General features: G+C 38.3%; 1 protein-coding gene across 1 annotated transcript in view; it reads right to left on the reverse strand.

The window, feature by feature from the left end:
- Positions 1-328: 328 nt before the first annotated feature.
- The window catches only part of LOC131455282 (semaphorin-5B-like), a 52,497-nt gene continuing 26,138 nt past the window's right edge, over positions 329-26,687 (reverse strand). Inside the window, exons 6-23 of the mRNA XM_058622826.1 lie at positions 25,487-25,549; positions 25,234-25,332; positions 23,659-23,872; positions 21,237-21,522; positions 20,674-20,809; positions 19,490-19,697; positions 19,200-19,407; positions 16,453-16,570; positions 16,194-16,378; positions 15,860-16,003; positions 15,296-15,443; positions 13,948-14,173; positions 13,243-13,464; positions 12,992-13,162; positions 11,302-11,451; positions 11,101-11,136; positions 10,340-10,551; positions 329-7,405 (exon numbers count right to left, since the gene is read on the reverse strand). Of these exons, the coding sequence (XP_058478809.1) occupies positions 7,244-7,405; positions 10,340-10,551; positions 11,101-11,136; positions 11,302-11,451; positions 12,992-13,162; positions 13,243-13,464; positions 13,948-14,173; positions 15,296-15,443; positions 15,860-16,003; positions 16,194-16,378; positions 16,453-16,570; positions 19,200-19,407; positions 19,490-19,697; positions 20,674-20,809; positions 21,237-21,522; positions 23,659-23,872; positions 25,234-25,332; positions 25,487-25,549 (2,988 nt within the window). The 3' untranslated portion in view covers positions 329-7,243. The remainder of the gene's footprint in view (positions 7,406-10,339; positions 10,552-11,100; positions 11,137-11,301; positions 11,452-12,991; positions 13,163-13,242; positions 13,465-13,947; positions 14,174-15,295; positions 15,444-15,859; positions 16,004-16,193; positions 16,379-16,452; positions 16,571-19,199; positions 19,408-19,489; positions 19,698-20,673; positions 20,810-21,236; positions 21,523-23,658; positions 23,873-25,233; positions 25,333-25,486; positions 25,550-26,687) is intronic.

Genomic DNA, 26,687 nt, shown 5'->3' on the forward strand with positions numbered 1-26,687 from the left:
AGACAGCAAAGAATAGTGCTACTCACTGGCCTATGAATACTTAAGTTAAGCATTTAAAAATAAAAATATTCTGCATTGGATGAATCAACTATGGCCTGTTAATAATTTCTGTATGGTGAAATTCATTCTAGTCCAGTCCAAAACTTTCTATGTGAGGGACTCAAAGAACTATCGTGACCCAAATCACAACACTAGAGAAGTGTATTGATGCCCCACCAGCAAAATAAATAGATCTGGATGCATTGTAACATGATGAGTTTATTGTATTGTATATTATTGTGCGGCAGCAATACACTTCTGTACAATACAAATTGAATTGTGACCAGCATCTATTATTGAAATCAGTTAAATCTCTGGCATGAATAAAAACAATTTTATCCAACTTGTTTTGTTTTTTGGATTTTTTTCAGTGTACATTTAAAAATGTTTTAAAAAGCAGTGTTTAGTCGACAAATGTAAACCAGAAAAAGATTCTCCTTATGGAGCACCTGTTCTGGCAGGTAAATCAGATCAGAAGAAGATGCGGCACCCTGTAAAAAAAGACGTGGAATATGCCTTATCAATACACGGGACACGTCTAAATCAGAGAGACACTTTGTTGGACTTTATGTGTACGTCTATTCTATTCTGTTTGCGTTCATTTAAAAATTAACATAGTTAACGCTGTTTGTTTACTTCTGGTGGCGATGTGGTCATGTGTGCAGGCAAACCAAGCATCATGGTTACAGGACAGTCTGCGGTGCAAAGATGGATAATGATGGACTTTTAGGCAGAAAGTTTTATTTTAAAAAGTTACCCGACAGCTTGAAGGGTATACAGGAAATTATGGGCATAACCCCTTTAATTTTGGACACTATGATACAGAGTTCATAAGTGTGTATGCCGACAGTCAACCTTTCCCAGCCAAGCCTTTTCAACCATATTTTCCGAGAGGACAATATGCAAGAGAATATCATCAGCTAATACAAACCACTGGACGCCATTTTAAAGTAGGTCGTTGGCCGTAACGCATCAAGATTCTGGTGCAGGCTACAACTTATTCTGTTTTAACGTAGAACCTGATGAGGGGGGCTCAGAACATGTATCTTTGATTAAAACTTGTAATGTGCAACTGGAAGCGTGTTTTAGAACCTCACTGCCCTGTACGGTTACTCTTTAATGTTATGCTGTTTTTGATTCAGTAAATGAAATATCAAACAAAAGACAGGTACAGTACTTCTTGATTACTACTAAAGAAGGAGTATGAATACTATAGCATTACATGTCTGGTGGACACTGGCTGGCTATTTATATTACAAAACATGACCATGGGTATTTTTTTGACAGTTACAGCTTTTTAATAAAAAACTGTGTGGATGTATCATATTCTAGAAAACAGGTCAAAAATACACTCGCAACAACATGTGGTCAGCATTGTATATTTTTTTATGTCACATACAAAAAGGATCACCTTATGCTTGGGTAATTAAAATGTATGGAACTAATCTTGTTTGTAACAATGCCATGGTTTGTCCATTTATTAATACAATAAAGCCCAATGTATGTAAAGATGATGATTTGGTTATATTATCAATAATGCAATAAATAGATAATAAAAAAGTTCTTACCTGCGTATGAAAATATTGTGAGTGCGCTTTTTTTCAGATGACGCAAAATAGAGTGCAAAGAAAAAAGCTGGCTTGTTAAACAACAAGACGGGATGTCAAGAATTGTACAGATTTGTGTCATGCTATAGCAGTTTCTATTTACCTCCTTAAAACTGTCCCACCCACAAGAGGAGGTGACTATCCATAGCCCTCCCTTTTTGCCAATATAGCCTGTGTATTATATTAATACGCTGTATTATTTAATTTTAATGTAGTTCACTGTTAACTTGATTTTATATCTTTAAAAGAAAAGAAAAAACAAAAAAACAATTTGTATCCAGCTGCGAAAATATTTATTATTATTTAAACCTTATACTACTTATACTACTTATGATACTCGGGGACAATTTAATTCTTATTTTATTATAGTTTTTATGATCAGTGTTTCAATTTGGCAGTAGTTCGCTCTGGGAGTAGAAACATTGTACAGTACATCTGATTTACAGTAGTCTATCAGCTATCAATGTATACAGTACTTTGTACAGATGCTTATATTCAATTAATAGGTCTCTGAAACATAGCAGTGACGAGATGTGCTTTCAAACGTGTACACAGATACGGTGATCTGAGTTTTTTATTTTGAAAACCGGACATCGATGTCCTTAAAATCAGCTTGACTGCAGGTTTTTAACCGAAAATCCCTGTAATTGTAATTCAGACATTAAAATTCAGCATCAGATAGTTTGATTATAAACGAGTGTCAGATAGCTTGATTGCAGTCAGATAACCTCTTAATAAAGGTCTTTTAATAAAGTAAGAATTACGTAGTCCCAGAGTATGATAACGGCTGGTCGAAGAGCTGCACGACAGCGAACGCTCCCACTGACCCAAGCACTCCCGTTATTGAACATGCTGGTGTTTTCTCTCCTGCGTGTTTTTGCGGTTTTGCATCGTTTTGTTTTTGCAGCGTGTTTATGTTGATGCATGTGTTTTGTTTCTTTCTGCAGATCATTTTTTTTTGCAGCGTGTTTCTAAGGTTGCATTTGTTTTTGCTTTCGTTAGTGTTTTTGAATCTGCAGCCTTTGTGAGTATGCAGCTCATGTCTCCTCCTGCATGCCTTTTGGGTCATTGCAGTGCGTTTGCCGGTCGGCCACCGTGAATAACAGGCCAAAATGAGATAAAACTGCCCAAAATTTAGGCATGACTAGGTTTGATTAAGCTGAGTTTAAGAATTTTTAGCTCAGAATGTCTTGTATTTGCACACACACCAATTTGTGTTAATTCACTTTATTAATTTTACTTGTATTTAAAGTTTAAAAAAAAAAACTGAAATATCTTATGACGACAGAGTTAGATTTTTTTTGTAGTGAAAAACTTACTTGCCAAGATAATTTTTTTCATTTCATGCAACATAAACTACACAAGGTGAAAAACACCTCAGTTCATTTCATTTTATGGTATTTACATTTAAGAAACACAACATATACTGTGTGTGTAATATACATATAACAGATAACAGATTAACTTAATATGAAAAGAACCGTCAGATAGTGTAGCAATAAACCCACATGGTGTATATTTAAACATTATTTAAAGCAAATATGTGTCGATTCCTTTTAAAATGAGCTACTATTGTGATGAATTTTATTTTTAAAATTCTAATACAATCTTGCTTTTTCAGCAACAGGACATCTCATTTTACATATGCATAATTTCAGTTATTAATTTTAACCATTCCAATTCATCCTTAAGTTTAGAAAGTCAGGCTGAAATGCTAAATGTATGAATTGTGTATTTTCAAAGCAATCTTTGACAAATTATACTTTCTTTTAGGTACCATGTGACACATAATCCAGTGTTTGTAAAATGAGACCCTTCCAATCTGTACCAAGCCATAGGTACCTGTGTTTTTGACCCAAGGGGGGAAAGCAGGACAAAATCCACCCAGTCTTATGAGAACATCAAGTTTACATTTTAGAACATGTTCTTTCCATATTTGCTTACTAGCATTCTGTATCAAACCAGAATGTAAGCTATTTTTTTAAAAGAATGTTTTCGACATTGTGTTTTTCTTCCAGGCAACCACTGTTTTCCACTCTTTACAGTACACGATGAAAAAACAAGACATAGTATTTTTAAACCTGATTATTACACTGCAAAAAAAGATTTTCAACAAAGTAAAAAAGCCACATTTCTGGGAAATTATGTTTTGCCTAATAAGAAAAATGATCTTGGCAAGCAAATTTTGCATGAGAATAATCACATTTTGAGAAAAAATATATATAAATTGGTCTTAATAAGATATTACAGCTTACTGCTAGGCTAGTAGTTACCTTCTAACTACCAGTAACAAGCTATGAAATCCCAATCAAGGAACAATATTTTTTTGTATAATTTTAAGTAAGAAGTAAGAAGAGTCTGCTCTCCTCTCTAAAGTATGGTAACTGTATTTTGTAATTCTAAACTGTGTTTGAAAGATGTTATAATTTTAAAACATGGTATACTACCCAACTGTAGTTTGTTTAAGATCTTAAATCTTGTCTAGTTTTTGGTCTGTTTTAAGGCACATAGCACTCTGAAAGTGACTAGATTTGTAAGCTAGTTTTAAGAATTCTAGCCAATTTAAGAATATTTAAATTACCTGTTTTTGCAGTGTAATCACAGTTTTATATTGCAAATATTAGAAATAAGACAATTTAGGTATCACTGCAAAACAGCCAAACCAAATAAGCCAAACATTCTTAAGTTGATTTTATTTTTCTTGTTAAGTAAAGAAATCATGTTTGAAATATTTACTTAAAATGAGTCTTCCTTTACTTGATTAAGTTGCCTTTAGAGGGGAAATTCGGTATTTATCAACCTGTACCCTATGTTTATAAAGCCATTGCTGCTTGTCGCGGCTGCCGCCCGAGGCCATCTACTGGACCCATCGTGAAACTTTTTGTCAGTACTATTAACGTACACACCCACATTTATAAACATATATAAGGCCCAGGTCAAGAAACCCCAGAAATCCCCTTTAAGCATTTATACCATTTCAAGCAAACCATTGTTTACACTTGTTACTGACAATTAACGCTTGAAGTAAGCTATAATATCTTAAGATACTGTTAGATGTTTTTTCTTGCCAAGATTATTTTTCATTTTGGGCAAAACTATAAGAACAATTTCCCCCAAAACAAGGTTTATTTTACCTTCTTGAAAATCTATTTTATATTGTTGTGTTATTTTTGTCAGATACATTTGTTGCTGAAAAGCTCATCTATGGTGTGTTCAGGTACAGCTGCATTGTATTTGGTCGGGTCTCAAACTCGAAGGACCTGGGGGCCACTCAGCGTCTACATTTTTAGGGGAAAAAAACTGTTCAGTGAGTGTCAGGGTGGGCAAAATTATCTTAAAAGGATTTCACAATCTTATATCATGATAATGATTTTCATGATGATATTTCATAGAATTTCAAAATAATATGATATGGAAGAATAAATAAACGTATGTGTGATGCAAAATGAGTCTGTAAATAAAACAACAGAGAGGAAAACAATCATTATAACTTGATATTTCGAGGCTGCATGAAATTGATTCGGGGCCGCAAGTGGTCCACAGTCCGCGAGTTTGAGACCTCTACATTTACATCTATGATACAGGAGTAAAAAAAACAAAAAATAAAATGTCCCAAAGGAGGTACAAAATATATGTTGACACAAATACAAAGTGACATATGTGAAGAAAATAATTTGTCTCATCTTTTGACAGAAAAGTCAGAAAAAGACTTCAGTGATGTACAGTTAGTGAGGTATGTCCATAAATGTCCTCTTCAGTGTTTTCCAATGTGGACACTGCTTAACGTGAATAGCAAAAGCAAAGCTATTTGCTTTAAAAAGCAAAGAAGTCTGTTTGTTTCTTCTCTCCAGTCACACATACACACACACACAGTGAAGGATGATGTGTGTGGATCATTTGTCTACTCACAGTTTCCCAGATTTCTGGTAACACTGGGCTGTATCCTCTGAATACAGAAGGACATCCTTATCAACATACATGAGCAGCAGATGAGTCTCTTGACAGTCCAGTGGAAATGCAGCTGACATACAGAGTCTGTAGTTCAGTTGAAGCGCTGGACCCTGAGGTCTGTGCCTGCTTTAACACTGTCCTGAACTCACTTGTGAGTTGGAAGTGAGAGGGACGTCCAGTTGAAATATACGGTTGTTCCTCAGAGATGTGAGGCAAGTTGGTAGAAAAGGTGTCAGAGTGTAACTAAGTGTAATAACTCCCAATAATGCCCAATGCCTGATTTTGAAAAATGCAAGAGAAGTGGGAGCAGTAAGGAAGGTTTAGGGGTTTAGTTCCACTTCAGTTCAACATTTGGGTAATGTGTCCACTTGCTTGTTGGTAATGATTAGAGTCAAGTCTAGAGCGGCGGTCAGGATATGGTTTGCTAGCTTTCCGTCTGCCATCATTTAAAACCTGCATCTCATTTATAGAATCCAAGAACACACAGATGTGTAATAAGGAAGATTTGCGGTTTTAGTGAGGCTAAATGCTGTAGCTACTATGGATGCACGATATTGGTCTTTTTGACAATAGATTTGCTTTGCTGTGTACCAATAACTGGTACACAGGGATGGGCAGTACTTCTTGATAAATAGGTATTTGGGTTTAGGTTAAAAGTATTTCAAATACATAATATTATTTTGTAATTTGTATTTTATTGAGAAGATGAAAATGCCTTCATATTTTGTATCAACATACTGCAATGTCAAGTATTTTTAAAATACATACAGTTCAATTTCTTTGAAACAACATGATGACATCATAAGAATACAATACCTGAGGTCCTGCTGCAGATTGGATGTCATGGTGCTTGGTGTCTACTTTAATTTGCCTGGACTTGTGAAAGTAGCACAGCTTCCAAAGCCACATTTGAGTTACCCTGTTTTAAATGTATTCATTTATTTGTTCTCCATTTAGTGATTGGATTGGATAATAATTGAGTCTTCTAGACTGACAAAAAAACAATTTTTTTCCTTATGTTCTCGATTTTTTTTCATTGTGCAAAATAAATCAACATAAAACAAATAATAATTGTACAGGGCGATAATATTGTGCTTCCCTAGTAGCTACACCAGCCCTGCACACAACCACAAAGACTGAACACCCGGGATCAAATTAGCTAATTAGATTTATTTGAGTTTACAGGCGTTCTTTTGAGCTCTGGTTGGACCAAGGTACCTTTCATGCTAAGCTAAGTTATTTATCGCAAGCATGTGAATGTGCCACATTGTGAGAATATTCCTTTAAATTATTTTAGTTTGCACCTGAATGTATGAATTGTTTTGCATTACCCCAGAACGACCCCTGCTCTACAGAGGCAGCCATTTTGGACCGCCATGTCTTTACAGTAGCCCACATGGACAAACTAAACATCTTTTGAGTTTTGATGCTAACGGAATGCTACATAGGTTCTCCAACACATTTGGAAGGGAAGAGTGAGGTGAGGGATATTCAGCAGCAACATGCTTCTTCACCAATAAATGTTACTACATTTTACTCACTGCACCTTTATTTTTTTTCCTTTCATATACTGTCCTTTAGGATTGTGTCTAATAGCAGGATAATCTCTTGAAACCCTCCAGGCTGCTGTTGGCTCCAGTCTTCCCTCAGCTGTGCATGTAGGTCCTGCAGGGAGACTCTGGATGGAAGTCGTACTTGCCCAGATTTGGAGGATAGTAGGTGGTGCTGAACACATTGGTGGAGGCCAGTGGGGAGGGGAAGTGGTTGCATGTCTCCTCATTCACATGGAGGTTGTTCTTGTTAAGCGTCTACGGTGTAGAGACAAAGACATTGTTGTTGTTGAATACAAAATTAGAACACCAGTCACCTAAAAACAAACATGAACTTAAATTTAGAGGTAATATACAAACCGTATAGATCTAGTAGCTGATGTCACACAACTATTTCTGTGTTTCCATCATGGTACGGTTTGGTTTGGTACAGTACGGTACAGTTTGGAATGGTGGCATAACGTACCAGTGCAACAGCAACAAACAACGACACAACAGACATCAATGAAGGACATCCAGCAGCTCTTTTTTTCCTGCCCGGTTTGTGGCTGTTTGTCTCAACAAGATGTCAGGTTTGTATGAGAATAAACTCCAGCCATTGAAGAAACACCGGTCAAGGGAGTGCAAGGGAGTGACGTTTCGCTGTTGCCCAATCAGCTGTTGTCATGAAAATTAAGATGTGGATGTTTTAAACAGGATATTGAAGGGACAGGCTAATTGGAGAGAATTTTACAGGATTACCAAAGATACTGAGGACGACAGAGGTGGATCAACACACTCAAAGTGAGCAAAGAAGACGGAGTGATGGGAACCCACAGAGCAGAGTGATCACTTTATATCAAGCACTGTTGTTAAGTTAAAGCTGAAGTTTGATTCCAGATTCACAGCTTCCTGATCGGCAGCTGTGAGTAAATCTAAGGGAAACTTAAGCTCCGTTTTTACACTTCTGTTACAGGCTAATCCTGGTGTGTGTGACTTCTTGTGTGTGTGTGAGGAGTTGTGTATGTGTGTGCTCTAGGAGGTATCAGATATGAGTGTACTGAGTGTGGCATGTGACGTCAGAGAGGTGCGTAGGTGAAGCAGGAAGTAATGTGTGCCGGGTGTTTAAATTAGCAAGCTGCAAGTGAATATCTCTGTCACACTGCAAATTTTGAGTTATTCCTCTTTTGTGAGAGCCGCACAATAATAAGAGAGGCTGTGTATCACCCTGCAGTGCCGTTCTTCAACACAGACAAAGTCCGGTAGTTTAATGTGTTGTTGCAGTAATGAGCTAATCCGAGCTAAAGGAGCTAGCAGTCTTCGGAGGTCTCCTTACTATGGTTCGGGGCTCTGCCAGTTTGGTTGGTAACACTTCTTACCGTTGTTAAAGTATGTGTATGTAAATCCTCACTGTATTTTCAGACACATAATGACATTAATAAAACCTTTCTTTTAAATAGATAGGGGCACGGGCATGGCAAGTAAGGTTTCCCTTAAGTTCCCCCTGTTAGATTCTGGTTGTTTCAGTACCTTTGGTGTCAAGATGTCTGACAAGATCCAGACATCCATCAGCACTGAGTGTTAACAATAATACACTTCAAATGCCTTCCTGCTCTCTTCACATTTCAAACGTTCTTCCAGACCACACCCTGCTTCTCACTAGCTGTACTAAGCTAATGTGGAATATACATGATTTGTCCTTACATCCAAACCTCCTTCTATTGGCTACCCTGACACACAACTGGAAACACTAAGGGAAACCACACCCCAAGGCGGGTATAAAAATCATTCTTCGCTTTCATAGAATTCAGAGTTTTCTGCAAGAAATGTTTTTGGAGAAAACAACATGATGTTTTCTTAACCTGACAAAACAGCTGAAGCTTTTACACCTTAACTGCAGACTTCAATGTCCTTTCAGACTCCAACAATAATTATTTTAAATATCTGGTTTATGCATGTATATCATATACATGCTTACACATATCAAAACATGCTTTCATTGTGATGTGTAAGCATTTTCTGAAGAAGAATGAGGGAAAGTTTATCAGTATACAGTATCCTCCAATAGTGTTGGAACAGTGAGGCCAATTCCTTTATTTTGCCATAGGCTGAAAACATTTGGGTTACATAGGGGGCCCCCCTCCCCCCACTTGAGGTACAGATCTCTGAAAAAAAATTACTTTAATTTTTATTTTATATTATCATATTAGCTAAATAAATTACTTGATAAATACTAATGTTGCATTCTTTGTCATTAAAACATTAAAAATATGTGCCTGGTTGGCACAGTCAATAAAATCAGAAAAGAGCTTCCACCGTGCATAAAGATGCAAAGGTCACTGTTCACCACACAGGTGCTGAAAACTGACAACACATCACTCACCGTCTACCAGGGCAAAACAAATGCAAATGACCAGTGTTTTGTAATACCCTCGACCTGGCTGCAATAAATGCCTCAGTTCTTTATAAAAAAAAAAATGTGTTGATGACACGAAGAAACTTCATCGTGCTCCTCGCAACTGAGCACAAAAGCCCGACACGTCATGGTGCACGAGCCCCGACAGGAGTGGCAAGAGAGAAGTGAAATGATTTGATATACATATGTTAATGCATTTATTAATTAAACAGTTTTAAGTTTAAAGGAATAATTAATTTCTATTGCGTTATAAATAAAAAAAAAATAAAAGGAGCTTTTATCTGTAATTTCAAAAGCAGATTCAGCGTATATTTCTGTTGGTCAATGAACACATTTTGCTTACTCATAACCTGTATTCACATTACACATCTATTTTTTCACTTTGTACTGTGATTATTGAAATTATATGCAAATGAATTGTGAATGGTCAAAATTACCATTACCATACATTATACATACGGTAGTTCGAGTGTTAATAATAAATTGATAAGTGGTGGGGACAAAATTGTTTATCATTAATAGTGCTGGGGACATGTCCCCAGCGTATCTGACGCCTATGGTTCCACCTGTGGTGATGTGGGCATTTAATAATTGGAAATTATTGTCATAACATTTATACCATGAATATTATTTTAAACTAATACAAAATATACGTACTGTAGGCTAATAATTGTGCCCCCCTTGAGAATGAGGTCTGGCAACGGGTCTGGGCACCAGTACTGAACTTTCCCTGACAAGATGGCGCTGTGAGCAAAATGAGTTATGTAACGCCTGTAGCTCTGTACAGGCAGTTTTACCTTAAACTCCATGGGGATGTACTTCTCGTTCTTTGGCGTGGTGTTGCCCTGCTTGTTGAAGGTGAGGTGGTTGGGCGTGCTGGGGTGGATCACCGCCAACTCTGCTGAAGGCCGATTCAGGTGTTGGCAGTAGGTGAAGGTCAGTGCGGAGAGTAACGCTGCCGTAAAGAAACCAGCTGAGCCCACAGCGACCAACTGGAACAAAGTAAAGGCTGAAAGAAGAAGAAAACCAGAATAAGATTCAGGATCCTGGAAAACTATGAGGAAGACAAAGGTTTGTCGATCGCTAAATCCTCACAAAGGTTTAATCTGTTTTCCAGACCAATTACCTATTTCCGAAAATACTGGCTGGGTTTACTGTGAAAACAATAATGTGAAACAGAAGTGGTAATAACAGTTAAAGTAACAGTGTTTGTATGGAGGCAGCCATCTTGGAATCATATATAGGGGTTGGTGAGGTTGCTCCAAGTGTCCAATGGAGTGCACCACTACTATTAATGACAACACATTTTTGAATCCAGTTTTGGTATTTAACCATTCACAAATCAGACACTACTTAATTGTACACCCACTAGGTGCACGTTAGGGTTTAAGTATCTGACTTTCTGTGTATAGAACACTCCATGGCATCAAAAATTCAGTTCTGACTACAAATGGAATGCACCATATTTTCCATTTGCAACCGTGTGGTACAGGAGAAAAACTGAAGATTAACTTGAGTTAAACTGAGACGTTGAAAGACGTCACTTGTTTTGACTTACTTCCACAGCTGTGGTCGTCCTGTCCTGGCAAAATCACTAGAAGAGACAGATCAATGACAAAAAAAAAGGTCAAGCAGTGATTTTCCCTCAGAGGTTTCACTGAGTCAACATTAGTGAAGTAGATCTCCCACTTAAAGCAGCATCAGTCTGCTGAATTGTATTTATTTATTTTTAATTTTATGTATAAGAACATGCACTGACCTGGGACTTCATGTGGCTGGCATGGCCTGGACTGGGTGACATTTCCCTGACAGGAAGTGGACTCAGCCGCTAGGTCCTTGCCGCAGCGACAAGTGCGACGCTGCAGACCGTCCTCATCACAATCCCCCCACTCTGTCCATTCCGCCAAACCTGATGAACAAATTAAAATGTAGACCTTTGACGCCTTTTAAGTTGCATCCATCTATATTTGAACCTGTCTTGTTTTATTAATGTGTTTTTTTCTGCTGGGAATAGCTCCACCAATCATGTTTGCCTTCTTGACAAACATATTGTTTCATCACAAGCGGACGAGAGATTTTCCATCAGAATTCATACAAATATTTGTATTATTTTATTATTATTTAATCTTGGGCATTGGTGAATCTATAAAGCACATTTATTAGAGGTGTCAAAACATTGATTCATGTAAAACTTCCAATTTTGATTCAGCTTGACATGACCCACAGCGTGTTTCATTTCAAAACACCTACGTCCTATCAGCAAAGGCTTAATTTTTCTTCCTTATACCCAGGATACTTGGGCAGGTTTATCTTAAATAAATGATCAGGCCCCTTCATACCTGAAAGAACTAGTTTAACCTTATCATCCTAACAGATCACATTACTTGTGGTTCCCAGAGTCTGTAAGAGCAGAATGGGAGGCAGAGCCTTCAGTTACCAGGCTCCTCTCCTGTGGAACCAGCTCCCAGTTCGGGAGGTTAGGGGTTCGGGTGGTAGGTTGACTTAAAACCTTCCTCTTTGATAAAGTTTATAATTAGAGCTGGCTAAGGGAAACCTGAACCATCTCTTAGTTATGCTGCTATAGACCTAGACTGCAGGGGGATTTTCCTGTGGTGCACACACATTCACTCTGTCACACTCAGGGTATGAATATGACTTGATTATATGTCATTAACCTTGTTCTTTCTCTCCCTAGTTTGTGTCTTTCCTTCCTTCCTTTCCTCTCTCTCTCTCTGTGTCCTCATCTTGCAGGTTGCATGATCCAGATCCAGTTTCCAGCACATCTTTGAGTCTGGTTCTGTCAGAGATTTCTTTCAGAGAGTATTTTTCTCTCTCCATTGATGCCTAGTTGTGTTTCTCTGCTCTCTATAATATTGTAAAGGTTTTTGCCTTACTATGTACAGTGCCTTGAGATAATGTATGTTGTCATTTGGCACTATAGCAATAAATTGAATAGAATTGAATTAAATGAAAAAAATAAATAAAAAGAAAAATAAAATAAATAAAAGCTACTTAATCTTTGAAAAACTTTACTCTGATTTCATGATTTTCTTAGCACACCCTAGACCCTCGAATTAGCTCTACGTGCTGAATCCATTTTGAATCGAAATTAGATTATTTATTGAATTGTGGCACAAGGAATTATAATTAAATTCTGAGATTCTGAAAAATTCATACATCTACTATACATAGTCCATATCATCCATTATAAATGATAATAAACTAAGTACAGCAATTTCAAAACAAAGTTATGAAGCCATTGACAACATGGCAAAATGTCTAAAGGTAGAAAAAAGGCAACTTATTAGTAATTAGAATTATTGCTGCAATTCATCTAATTAATTAAATGTAATGTTAAATTGATGTGAGAACTTGAGAACCAATCAAATATGAAAATAATAGTCGCAGCCCTAATTTGAAAATATATCAACATGGAGCATTTGATTTACCTTCACAAGCATGTGTGTTGCAGAGAGCCTCTTCAGTGTGCAGGCCGATACAGATGTCTCCTCCATTAGCAGGAGGTGGGCTGCTGCATGTCCGAGTCCGCTGATAGTGTCCACCTCCACAGCTGGATGAGCATTGGGACCAGGAGGACCAGCAAGACCATGCTCCACTCACTGGTACAGGCAGGAAACATACAAAACAGTTGACTTTATCCATACAATTTATAACCTCATTGTCAAAACCTTACAGTTACCTGGACAGGGCTGAGTGTTGCAGTCCTGATACTCCACTGGGGACCCCACGCATGAGCTTGGGTTGGTCCTGCCCTCGGCCGTGGAGCAGCTACGTTTCCGGGTACGGAAGCCTCTGTAACACTGCTGTGAACAGCTGGACCACAGTTCCCATGATCCCCAGTGAGCATCTTGAGGCTGAGACAGCGTTTGGCCACTGGTCTTTACCAAGTCCTCAACCAGTGCTGGAAAACAAATTAAAGCACCATCCTCTTTACATGATGATAAGCACAGAGGGAGAGTTAAGAGAGAGAAAACGAAAAGAAAAACTGAATAACACAACTTTTTAGAGGCAAACTTAGAACTCGTTTGCAGTGAAACATACAATCTTTGCAGTATGCCCAGAAACACAATCAAATAAAATTATTAAATTATTAACATACAAATATGACAAATATTTCATTATGTTTTTATTTTGTGTGTCCTTGGGCAAGACACTTGTGAATGGCCTGTCACACATTCACAAGTTAGGATAAAAACTAAATGACATTTGCAGCTTGTCAGCTCTACTTATTTGGACTAAATATCTATCAATAAAAAATCTCAAAGTCCCAAATAAGTGGACTAAATGGGCGACATACAGATAAGCAGATGGTCACTGCCCACGCCTCTGTTGATGATCACACTACCATGGTAACAAGGGGAGTCAAAACATTCTCTGCACTTACAGTCAGTCTGACAGGATCCAGATCCATCACTAGGACAGAAGCGGGTCTCTACCTTCTTCCTGCCCAGCTGAAACTGCTGGGGATCAGGTAGCAGCGCCCGGCAGGTGTATCTGAACCTCTGTTCTTGCCGGGACCCGTTTTGACTGATGCTGACTGGCATCCAGGGGGTCCATGGGGTGTTGCGGCGTACCTCAGGGCAAGCATCCAGGTTACAGACCTTATATTCCTGCAAGATGCAGTGGATGAATCATATAATTAATACTGATGAGAGAGTTTTTAATTTTAAATAACAGCAGTATTGCTCACAATACTGCTGTTATTTATTTACTTACTTTAAAAAAAAATGTACTTATTTATTTCATTTTATCTGTTACTACTTATGTTTTTAATTTTCTTTTACCCCCTGTCATAAGTTGTATTTAAGTCTCAAGTATATTCCCTCGTGACCTCATTCCATGATAGCATTTCCTCACTTCTTTACTTCTTTTCCTCACTTCTTCTTGAGACTGTTTAAAACATAATACCAGACATATGTCGGCTAAAATGGTTGTTGGGTGGTGTGCTGTTTTCCTTGTTTTTGACCTATGAAGTTTGATTGATTGATTGATTGATTGATTGGTTGATTGATTCAGATGTTTCCAGTCATTCATCTGTAAAACAGAGACATGGTACTGCTGAAATACATGAATATTAGAGTTTTGAGTTCATGCAATTGGCCCTTAGTATTAGTGTTTAATTAAAGAAGTCTGCATCTAGTTCAGAGGTGTGAAAAACAAACAAACTCTTCTTAAAAATACAAGCCCTAAAATTTCCAGATCTGATTCAGTTTAAAACAGCACAAATAATAATTAAAACAAGAAATAATTTACTTCCAAATAAAATTAAGACATTGTTTTCAGAGAGACATTGGGGATATAATTTAAGAGGGAAACTAAATTTAAAAATGCAGTGTGCCAGGACAACTTTAAAAAGTATCTGTGTTTCAATCTCGGGGGTTAAGTTATGGAACAGTCTAACAGATGAATTAAAGCAGAGTAAAACATAAATCAGTTTAAAAGAATATACAAAATACAAATTAAAAAAAATATATGGATGAAGAACAGCAGTTTAATCCAGGACAGTAATGGAAATACTGTATATAAATATATGGTTCATAAATTGAGTTGTGTGTACATATAAGTTTATACTTCTGCCTGCACCTTTTCAAACATGTGACGAGATGTAAATATGAATGTAAATGTGTTATATGGTTAAGAGTAAACACTCATTGACCCCCAGGGTCATTTGAGTTTGACACCCCTGATCTAGTGTATGGAAGATGTAAAATGTTAGCCAAGCATTGTCATACCGTGGCACATCCTGGACAACTGTTTCCATTCTCACAGGTTCTGGTCCTGGAGTGGACACCACCTCCACATTCAGCACTGCAGTGAGACCAGGGGTTCCACATTGTCCACAGCACTGGTAGTGGACATGGTTTTTTCTCATTGCACAGCCTGGAAACACAAAAGCATAAATTTAGACCAGTGATTCCAAAAGTGTGGGCCTTGACGATACTGCAGTTAGGCCGTGAAAGGTCCATCTGCAGTACCTTATATTTCTTGTATAATAGAAATATAAGGAATAAAACAAAGCCATGGCTTTAAAATGATGTGTAATTTGTGTATGTATAGTAATATATATAGCAATATTGTGACATTTTTTGACCAAGTATCCATTGTCAGCTGGTCAGCATACATACTCAATGTTATTTTGTTCATTTTAATAATAATTGTTATTTATGTTGTGGAGGATTTTCAGATTACAAAGTGGGCCCTGGCACTCTGAAGTTTGGGAATGGCTGATTTAGATTAACTCTAACCCTCAATGTGCAACCAAAGTCTGATGCCAACATCTGCACACTCCTCCTAACCTCTCCTCTCGACCCTGGCCAACGCAGACTCGACCACCATGGCGAGGCGAGGGGTTGTTGCAGGATCGCTGTCTCACTTCAAATCCTATACTGCAGCTGCTGCTACACTGGCCCCATGAGGACCAGGGAGTCCAGCCGCCATTCCTGCAGGACGTGAGGTCAGAGAGGAAACATAACTACATTTGTTTTAGCCTGTTATGGCACACAAATACAAACTTTATCGATAACATTTCCAATAAAGGTACATTAATTAACATTACTTAATGCTGGTATAAACATTTGATAACAGTTAATTAATATTTAATTCATAATTTATTCTGCACATCACATGTACCTGGAACAATTTGCCACCTGGATGGTTGGTCCCTTGCATTCCACTCCACCACAGCGGGCCACAGGTCCATCACATGCGCGGGACCGACACACACAGCTGCTGACGGAGCCCTCACCGTCATCGTGGTTACAGGGCTGCCATGGCGCCCAAAGACCAAACCCACCATCCTGCATTAGGTTCCTCACCTACAGAACAGATGAGAGAATAAATAATCTCTACTTTTTTCCTGAAGAGCACAGTGTGTGTGTGTGTTTCTTACTGGACACTCAGTGATGTTTTGTGTCCACTGATTCATGTTGGAGCACTCCTCAATGGTGGTGCAGCGCTTCTGTTTGTGATCCCAGCCACAGTACGGATCCCGAGCCTCCATGCAGTCACTAAAAGGAGTTCAGGTAATTAAATCAGTAGCTGTGATTCAACATAATCTTTAAAATCTCAGATTTCTACACAGCCCCACCTCCACTATCAAAGAATATCTGTGTTTCTATTGCAAATTAATTTGAGATTATGCGATTATGTGATAATAGCGGCCAATAATGTAATAGCGGCCAATAAAGTAATAATTTAAATGTAATAAAACCAATAACATAATAAATTGCCAATAATGTAATAAAATTGTTGAGCCAATAACGTAATAACTTTTTGCCAATAACGTAATAACTTATTACGTTATTGGCTGGTTATTAAATTATTGGCCTTGCATTAAAAAAATCCTTTGATAATGTAATAACTGAGCCAATAATGTAATAACTGAGGTATCACTTTATTTTATTTTCAATTTCTGGAGAGAAAGTGTCACACTTAGCCTTAATATTGCATCTTGCAACAGATGCTTAAATATCCGACCTTATAGATACCCCTCCACACTAAAACCCCCCTCCACAGGAGGCCTAAAAGAGCATTTGAGAGTCAATTTGGATTTATATGTCACTCTTAGGGTTCCGTTATAGTACTCCACGTATCCAAATCCGTTTTCAGTATGGTATTGCAATTCAATGCCAGAGGGCTAGGGGCTGCGGGAATGAGTGCAATAAACCACTTGTTGTTAAACATTAAAAGAATGGGTTATTTTGTCACATATAGTGGTATTATCATTCTTACCCTAATGCTCCACCATTTAATTTGTTCTGGCTACTCAGCAGGATCCTCTAATAATCCTAAAGTATTAAGTTTTTTCTTTGTCAACAGTGCATCATAAAACATTTTATCAGCATATTCTAGTTGTGAATTTATTCATTAATCACCCAGTTATGTAATGTCTGCTGTGAGGCATGCCAAAATGTGAACAAAGAGTACAAAAGCAGGGGGAAATAAAACAGGCACTTAACATAATCATCTTTGTCAGCATTTTACTGTGGCCCTGCCAGACTTGGACACACACTACTGTTTGTCTCTTTTATTACTAAGTCTGTCTTAGTAAATTTGCAGCAGACTGAACAGGCTCATAGATGTAAAAAGCAATGTGTGGTGATTGTCTGCAGATTGTTTCCGCAGGTTCACATTTTAATATAGTGAATAACATTTTTACTGTTATTAGTTGAATTTAGCATCATGTACAATAATAAAATATTGCAATGTCTTGAGTTTTCAAGACTTAAAAACAATGGATTTCATTGCGTAACATTAAATACTTATAATTAATGGCAGAAAAATTAAGAATAGTATAAATTTGGATAGGAATGGAATAATTAGAACCATAATTGGAGTTTACAATTCAAAGAAATTCAGAACACCTTACATCTTTAGCTATTTGAGAGAACACTGCTGGAAAAATATAATAAAGATTCTTCATCATTTATTACTTCCACATAGAATCTTATTAGTTGGGTTGGGACAATACCACCTTTTGTGTCCAATGCTGATATCTACCGATATTAGTCCAATACAGTCATTCTAGATAATTTATGAAGTAAAAATTTAAATAAACGGCACAAACATGACTCAGCTAAAATGCTTTTGTTGATTTTTATTTTCATTTTTACTGTGCATACTGAAGTATGCAATATACGGCAGTATTGGATTTAAAATTTTTATCTGTCCAGTAACTGATCCAGTGATTTTGACCTGTATCTAAACGATACCGATACTGACTGATACTGATTCTCATCCCTACTTATTAGCAGCCTGTAAAAAAGCCATCACAGGGAGATGGGGCAAGGCAGAGCCAACATGATATGGAACATAGACTCAGAGACCAAAAATGTCTTAAAAGGAAAATACAATCCAGATCCCTTTTGGCACATTTCCACTGGCTCTACTCGCCTCGCCACGCCATGCCACGCCACGCCACGCTACGCCACGCCACGTACCTGGTACCTGGTACCAGGTACTATCTTTAGTACCAGCTCCGGCGAGGTTCTAACCGTGCTAGTAGTAGGTACTACTTAATAATCCTAAAAACTACTTAATAATCCTAAAAACTACTTAATAATCCTAAAAACGTGGGTTAATCTCCAACAACTACCAGGGAAACCTCTATGTTTAACAGGAGTCTTTTAAAGTGGAGTGGTGTATTTAGGCACAGCGTCGGCGATCACGAGCGACATCGCAGACCGCTGCCGCTGTACTCCGGAGACATGTGGACAGGGACAAAGGTTCACTAATGGTTTGTGAAAAAAGTAATGTTAGGAGAACCTCTTTGTTAACACATCCAGAGACAACAGAGCTACAGCAGATCCACTAGAGCAGCCTCAAGTTGAAATTGTAAAATCATCCATCCATCCATTTTCTACCACTTTATCCTCCACATGAGGGTTTGTGGGGCAGGGGGTGCATGTTTAGAGTGTCCAATTTGCCTAATCCCATATGACATTAACATAAGTGTCATATGGGATAAAGTGGTAGAAGGATGGATAGACCTATGATCTATGAATAATACATGAATGAACCTGAATAACATTTATAAATGGTTAAAACTGAAAGCATTCACTAACAATTAATTAATGTACCCTTATTGTAAAGGTTTACCAAAAAATCTCACATCGGCGTGAAGTTGAAAGGATGTACCTTTTGTTTGGATAGTTGGAACATCGCGCTAAAGGGATCTTCACCAGTCTGTCATCAAGTCCCACAAACAAGGACCTGTCAGTGTGGAGGATTTTCAGGCTCCTGATTGGCTTGACTTGTCCTTCAGGGAGGATCCTGAGCTCCTCCAGGTAGCAGCCCTGAAGACTTTTATTGGTTGTAGAGAGTGTTTTCAAGATGGTGCCGTATTCTGACAAGATGGACAAATGAACTCATTAGTATTTTGAAGGTAAGTTAATTATCTAAAAACAGCTCTGTTGCCTCTTTCTCACCCGTGCCAATGTACATGACATGGTAGAGAGTTTCTCGGCTCTGCACAATGTCCACCACTAGCTTGGAGAAACGCAGGTTGTCCTGAGTGAGCAGAGGGTTGACAGTAACTGGCTGGACCACATCGTTCATCAGGAAGAGTCGCTGAGCATCCTGGAGGTTGCGCTCCGTCAGATTCCCTCCGGGGCCTCCCTCCTCCAGGGTGCCACACTGAAGATTAAACAGTGCGTCTCTTATGAATGTCTAATTTACAAAATCAATGGAAATCTGGACATTTATGTAGAACTAAAGGGTAATCACTATCACAGATTGAGAACGCTTAAAACAAATGTTTTACAGTTCTAGAGAATTCAGTGCAACATTCTCAACTGGCGGCTGGGGGTGTAATGGGGGAGAAAATAGAAGACTTCCTTCAAATGGGAACTCAACAATCCTTAAACATTGTTTTTCAATCTCTTGTTGTTTATATAGTCATTGTAAGCAGCCAAGATTGTAATTTTACTTCATCTTGTCCCTTTGTTTTTTCTCTATGATCTCAAACAGATGACTGCTGTTGTTTCATATGTTGAAGGAATCAATAAAGTGAGGTCTTTATGGTGCATTCCATTTGTGGTTGGAATTTGCAACCTCTTACAAGTTCCAATGTAAAATGAACTGAAGAAGCCTCTTGAATGACAGGTGAAACGTCTTCAACTTAATTTAAGCAAGTCCAAGTCCACAATCCACAACTACTGAAGATTATGACCTGGATGTCACCCAGTTCTGACTTCCGATGTAAATGGAACACAGCTTTACTTATAGAGAGTTTTACTTACGACAACCACACTGTTGCAAATGTGATCTTCAGCAGGAAAGATGAACTAGATACAAACCATTGGGCTGTAATGAAAGTGATTTGTAACTAATGTTGGCTCCTTTTTTTGGTTTATAAGTAAGACTTTCTGCACTAGCAAACATTGATTTGAAGTGCTGACAGTTTAGATGTAAGATAATTAAATGTGAATCTGAAATCACTAATGACAATGTCCCTGCAGCGAGTTTGGGATAACATTCTTTAGCTGTTGGAGCACTGATAGAGGTGTGAGGGTGGAGGGACCGCTGCAACAAACAAACTGTCTCTTATTGATCAACACTATTTTGTCAGATAATTTGTAGTGATTTTTTTGTCTGTGGGAGTTTGAGTTACCTGAAAATTGGGTGTAGGGTTTGGGGTGGAGAGCCAGGCAGTGCGGGGGTTCTCCTGGTAACGGAAGGGACCGTTGAATGCATGAGTGATGGCGCTCAGATTGAAGGCACAGACAGCTGAGGCGGATAAGCTGTTCCTGGAGGAGGGAGGGTGTTATCATGGTCAGTGTGAAGAATAGTTAGACATGTAAAATCTGCTAAATTACCCTTTAAAGCAGAACTTTGCAAGTCTGGTCTATGTTTTTTTCCCTAAGGAGCTCCCCCTACATTTAAAATAATGCTATTGCTGCCCTGATTTTATAGCCAGTAGCTGGCAAGGATGTGTGTGTGTAGAGCCATGAAGCAATTGGTGTTTCTCGCAATGCCCAAGACTTCGAAAAACCTCCTGATCCTGAGGACTTGGGGTGGGCTGCCCTGATCTTGCAAGGCTGGTTTTCCGCTAACAGACGTTAGGGGGAGTGGAGACATTCCCCAGTAACCCCACAACAAGCCATTTAACCATCAGAATTACTTTGAAGGTGTTACATTAGGGTAATGATGGTGTTATTTCCGTATGTCACTCACACGTTAGTGGTGAAGATGCCGTAGATCAGGTCCTGCTCTGGTAGGTAAAATGTACTCTGCAGTTCATGATAGTAAAACGGGATTTCTCCTGAGCGGGAGCAGTTGAGTCGGGCCTTCATAAATGTAGTCCATGTGTCCTCCAAAAGGAATCGACCACCCATATCGTTCTTACAGACGCGGGCGATGCGGGAGAAAACCATCTTCCCACAGTCGTTTTCTACCGCTGTTTCTCTCAGGAAGAAGTAGGCAAAGCGACCGATCTCATAAACGGATACAAAATTAGGCTCTGGAGGTGGAGCAAAAGAGAAAAGAGTGAGGATATAAGTGATATTTGCAAACACACGGGTCAAAGCTGAAACAAGAGCTGTCAAGGCTTTCATTTAAACATTTTGATCCATTGGATCTGTATAGAACTTGACCTGCTTATAGCTATTATCATTTCAAATAATATTGACAAATTCATTTGATACAATGCTGCTGAGCTATACACATCTGAACTTGTATCAAGGGAATGAACCATGTTACATTTAAATTGCTGCCAAATCCGTAAACTGGATTAGATAGGATGACCAAATCCCAACAAAGTGAATGAGGGACAAAGTGCTATGTGTGAAACATTGTTTATTTAACTTAATACTGTCTTATAAACACAAGACAGACTGTATGTATAAAGTAAACTAGTGGTGCTTTTATAAAAGCGTGTCATAAAATATAGACCCAATCCAGGACATTATAAAAAAGAAGACTTTTGATCTTTTTCAAGAGTAATAACATATAAGAAATAAGTTACTAATTAAGTATCTGTAACTATGGCTGCAGCTCTACAGTCTGTTGATCTGTATGACTGGAAGTGTTGTACAGTGTGATAAAAGAGAGTATATTCTGTGCTCCATGTGTAATTGAAAAAAATGTCTAGCAAAAAAAACTGTGAGAATCTCCTTCACCCATTGTACGTAACTTCCCCATTACATGTTCATTGTTTTTTTCTTTTTACGCAGAATGTCACTCCGGCGGTTTGCCCCGCCCCCTCCTCTGCCGGCCTGCCGGCCCTGATTACACACACCTGCTGACAATTAAGCCATGTGGACTTTAAAAACTCTCTGTTCCCCTGTGTCAGTGCCAGTGTGTTTTCGCCCATGCCTGATCACCCGAGCTCCTCGTCACAGCCACAGATGCCACAAGTTCTTGATTCTCTTTATGAGCGACGCCTTTCCTTTGTAAGTTTTCTTAGCATAGCCTGTAAGTTAATACCTTAGTTAAGATTTATAGCCCCTTTTGTTTTCCTCCTTGGGAGAGATTTTCTGTTTGTTCATTTTCACAGCTTTTTAGGAAACTCCAATCACTAGGATTGTGACTTACGTTTTATTAGTTAGACTGAGTAGATCCAATCATTTAGATTGCGTTTTGTGTTTGACCTCGTTCTTAGTTAGTTATAGATCGCCAATCAGTAGGATTGTGCTTTGAGTTTGTTTTCGTTTTGAAGTGCTTAGAGCCTTGTTTTCCTCCGTTTGGAGAGTTTTCTCTTAAGTTTTTATTGATAACCATAGTCTGAGTTTGTTTCCTCTTCGGAGTGATTTTTTGTTTCCGCGGTTATAGTTCCGCAACGTTTCTTTTGAAGAGCGTTGCGCTCCCCATTGGTTATAGTTTTTCATAGCCACGCTTTGTTTTCCCTCAGTAAGAGGATCTGCCTTGTGTTTTGTTAAGAGTGCCAATAAAGACAATTAAAAGGCCTCTGCGTCTGAGTCCTCGCTGAACTGTCTTGTCACAGAATTGAAAATTATACACACATAAACGTATGTTCTGATACCAAGTACATCAACATTTAATCACAATCACAATCCAGGTCCAGGAAAAAATGTGTGCAAGTGAAGGATTGTTTAACTAATCTGCAGAACTAATGATGACAAGAGGGAGGCAGAGAAGAGGTTGATTGACATCAGTCTAGCAGCTTTGTGGTGATAGCCCCCTCCTCTTTTTTCCAAAACCACTGGATCAGATGTATACGTTTACAAAAATGCAGTTTTGAGCCGATTGAAATGTGGGACATCGTCTCAATATGCCGGATGCGGGACATAGGATTCAAATGCTTTGTGACTTGGGTCACCCTAGATCTGTCTAAGTGTCTGATTCTTTATACTAATACAAAAATCTTTTTTGACAGTTTTGACAGAGAATATATTTTTTTCAAATAATAACTTACAGTGTTGCCCTTTATAAGAGATAGGATTTCTTGAAAATGTGTGGGTCGATTCAAAATTTAATGAGAACATACCCATCACAAAAAATCCAGACTGATCCGTTAAAAGCTGTAGACAGGAAGTTGCTAAAAGAAGGACAAACTTACAGATAAACCCCACGCTGAAGAAAGCAGAACTTCCTTGGTGGAAGTAAAAAGGAAAAATCCGTGCAGAGCTTTGTTTACCGTTGAGCCATTTCGAGTTGTACTGGGCGCTGCGCAGTGGCGGCATGTTTCCCAAGCTCCTGTAGATGACAGGGTCACGGCCGGAGAAGTCAATGACTGTGGCGGCGTACAACTCGCCCTTCTCTGTCACCATGGCGGTGGAGTTGTGACGCGGGTCATAGGGACATCGAGCAACGCCATTCACCGTGTCCAACACCTGACTGATGTTAGCAATCTGACAGAAAGAGACAGAGCTGATGTCGTAGTTATTCACTCATTTCATTAATTCATTCATTCAAAAATTAAAGCTCCAGTGTGTAACTTCTGTTGCCAAAACACTGTCGGTGTCGCTACCCCCCAGATTTACCCCACACCTCAGGTAAGCCTGCAGAGCTTTCTGGAAAGGATGACTTTAGGTCAGAGGTTTTTAAACGGGCCAAGTGCGGCCCCCCAATCCATTTCACATGGCACGCCACTTAAATATGTGTTTTTGATATTTTAATTAATTTGCATTGTAAATACGTTTTATTGCAGACTATGTATCATCCAGTATCAAAGCAAATACTTTTATATTTGAATTATCTGAAATATGTGATCTCATAAAAAAAATAATATTTGATCTCATATTGTCTTCCCAACTGAACAGTTTTTTTTCCCCCCACACAGTTCAACTTTTTTTTCTCTTGGCTGGGCCCTTGATGACCTCACTTGGCCCCCAGGTCATTTGAGTTAAGGTTCTAGGTCCATATTCCAATTGTTCTCTTACAACATTTTTTTCAGGGTCTCACTATCTCACTCATGTTTCAGAGAACCGGAGTTAACTCCACAGCCTTACATGTGTTGCTGTCTCACTTTACTCGCTGTTATGCTTCCACCATTTTTCCATCAGTAGTGATGGAAAACACATCCCTCTGTGTCTCCACAGACATGGAAACAAAACATTAGTAGACTGAAAAACAGAGGTAATCGTGTGGAGCTCGTAGGCTTAATGAGCATTTCATTTGACAATATTTTGAAATGTAATGGACGTTTGTTTATATTGAAATGTTACACACCGCAGCTTTAAGTTTTAACTGTTTCGACAAATAATCAGTTTAGATATTTTCCAGGGTAAATGCTGAACCATTTTATAAATCTAGGGACAGTATGAATGCACACTCCACTGCCACTACACTACACTGATACTTTTACCATCAATAGCACTTCTGTCATATTTGTTTCACAGTAAATCAGTCATACACATACTACTGTTTAATTTTAAACCATAGACATGTTGCTACGCTGTTTGTGTGTGCAAAATGTCATGTAGAGCGTTGTTATACTTCTTCCAACTTCCAATTTTAATGGAAATGAACAAGTGTAGTTCAATACATGTTTTTTTAACAAAGAAATTAGTGTATTTTTTTTAACTGTTGTGTGCTATCCGAACAAAAGCAAACCAGCCACATCATGTAAATGGTGTCTGTTTTACACGTTCACTGACCATTTTCCACAATATACAAACATTTCAAATGTTTTCCAGTAAGACTTGAAATGTTCATTCTTTTAACTCAATTCAATGGTTACATGATTCTGATGATAAAATGTAGCACTGACCTGCCTGGTCATACAGACTGGGGTAAAAGCATTGGTCCCACACGTGAAGAGTGTCCCCCCATTGATGAACAAAACCCGGATGTAGTTTAGACAATCCTCCTGCAGACAAAACCATCACAACCTAATTTTATTCTCCATTGTAAAATAACTAAGCCTTTAGCAATAATGATAATGTGAACAGCTGCACCTAAACACTTTGAACAGAAACAACAAAATAGAATTTTTCTGTTATATGTCATCACTTCCACTTTACCTCAGATTTTCCTTTGCTCTGACATGATCGCTTTGTTTCTTCATCAGGTGCCCATTCTGTGGCCTGACCAAAAAAAACAAAGAAAAGATAAAAATGGACCTTAAAATGTAATTTAGATGAGCTCAAAGATGACTGACCGTGGACAGGGGACTACCTCAACACATGTAAACAACAAAGTGTAATTTGCCATCTGCTGTGTGATATGCCATCAAATCTCTCCCCCGTAAAAGAAAGTTAAACCAAACAAAACAACAAATGACATGGTCCCACACTGCTTCCTGATGTGTGTTTTTCATCGTAGACACAAAATAATGTCCATTACATCACAAAACAAAATAAAACAAAAGTGTCTGTTGTGAGTAATATCTTCAATCAAAAATAAAAGTGACAAATAATGCTTTTCAAATATACACAAAAATATTTTTATTGTGATAAAATAACAGTTGTCTCGTCAGATGACACAGGGTTTGATTTTACTGGACATTTCCCAGGTACAATAATTAACTTTTGCAAGTGTTTTATAAATGCTCCCTGCTGACTTGGGTCTCCAGGAGATCTTGGTTGGATGGAGGTGGCACTTCACACAGTTCTCCCATGTTGATGAAGGTCATCTGGTTTCTTTGCAGCTAGGGAGGAACAGCATACGTCCCGAAGACACTCTTTTCTCAACAATCACCCTTTGATGTAGCCATAGTCCTTCTCCTCTTTGATGTCATACAAGCTCAATTTTCTGGGGTGTTTGTTGAAGAGGATCCATCAAACCATCTCTTTAGTTCGAGCTTCACACTCCACAGGACTAAAGCTGAAATGCTTACTAGCATACACCAGGATGTGGTTATGGAAACCCTAAAACTCTTTTATTTATTTTATTAACATACGTGAATATACAAATCACAATTTAAATCTATGGACAATTCATACTTATGAATAAAATAAACAAATCGGCCAACAGAACGTGCTGCAGTGTTTACATGTGTAGTGGCAGTAAAATAGTTGTCAGCTGAAGCGTAAACAACATTATACTTGGACAGTGCATACAAACTAAATCATCACAATAAACAGTAAACAGACACCCCAGTCTATGAAGCTTAAACTTTCAGTCAGGCCTGGTCTTATCATTACGTAGCAGACGTAATAACAACAATCAGACAGCTAATTAGCTAATAGCAAACTGCTACTTCAATGTCAATCAAGCACCAAG

The sequence above is a fragment of the Solea solea genome, chromosome 2, assembly GCF_958295425.1.
Source record: "Solea solea chromosome 2, fSolSol10.1, whole genome shotgun sequence".
Taxonomy (NCBI): domain Eukaryota; kingdom Metazoa; phylum Chordata; class Actinopteri; order Pleuronectiformes; family Soleidae; genus Solea; species Solea solea.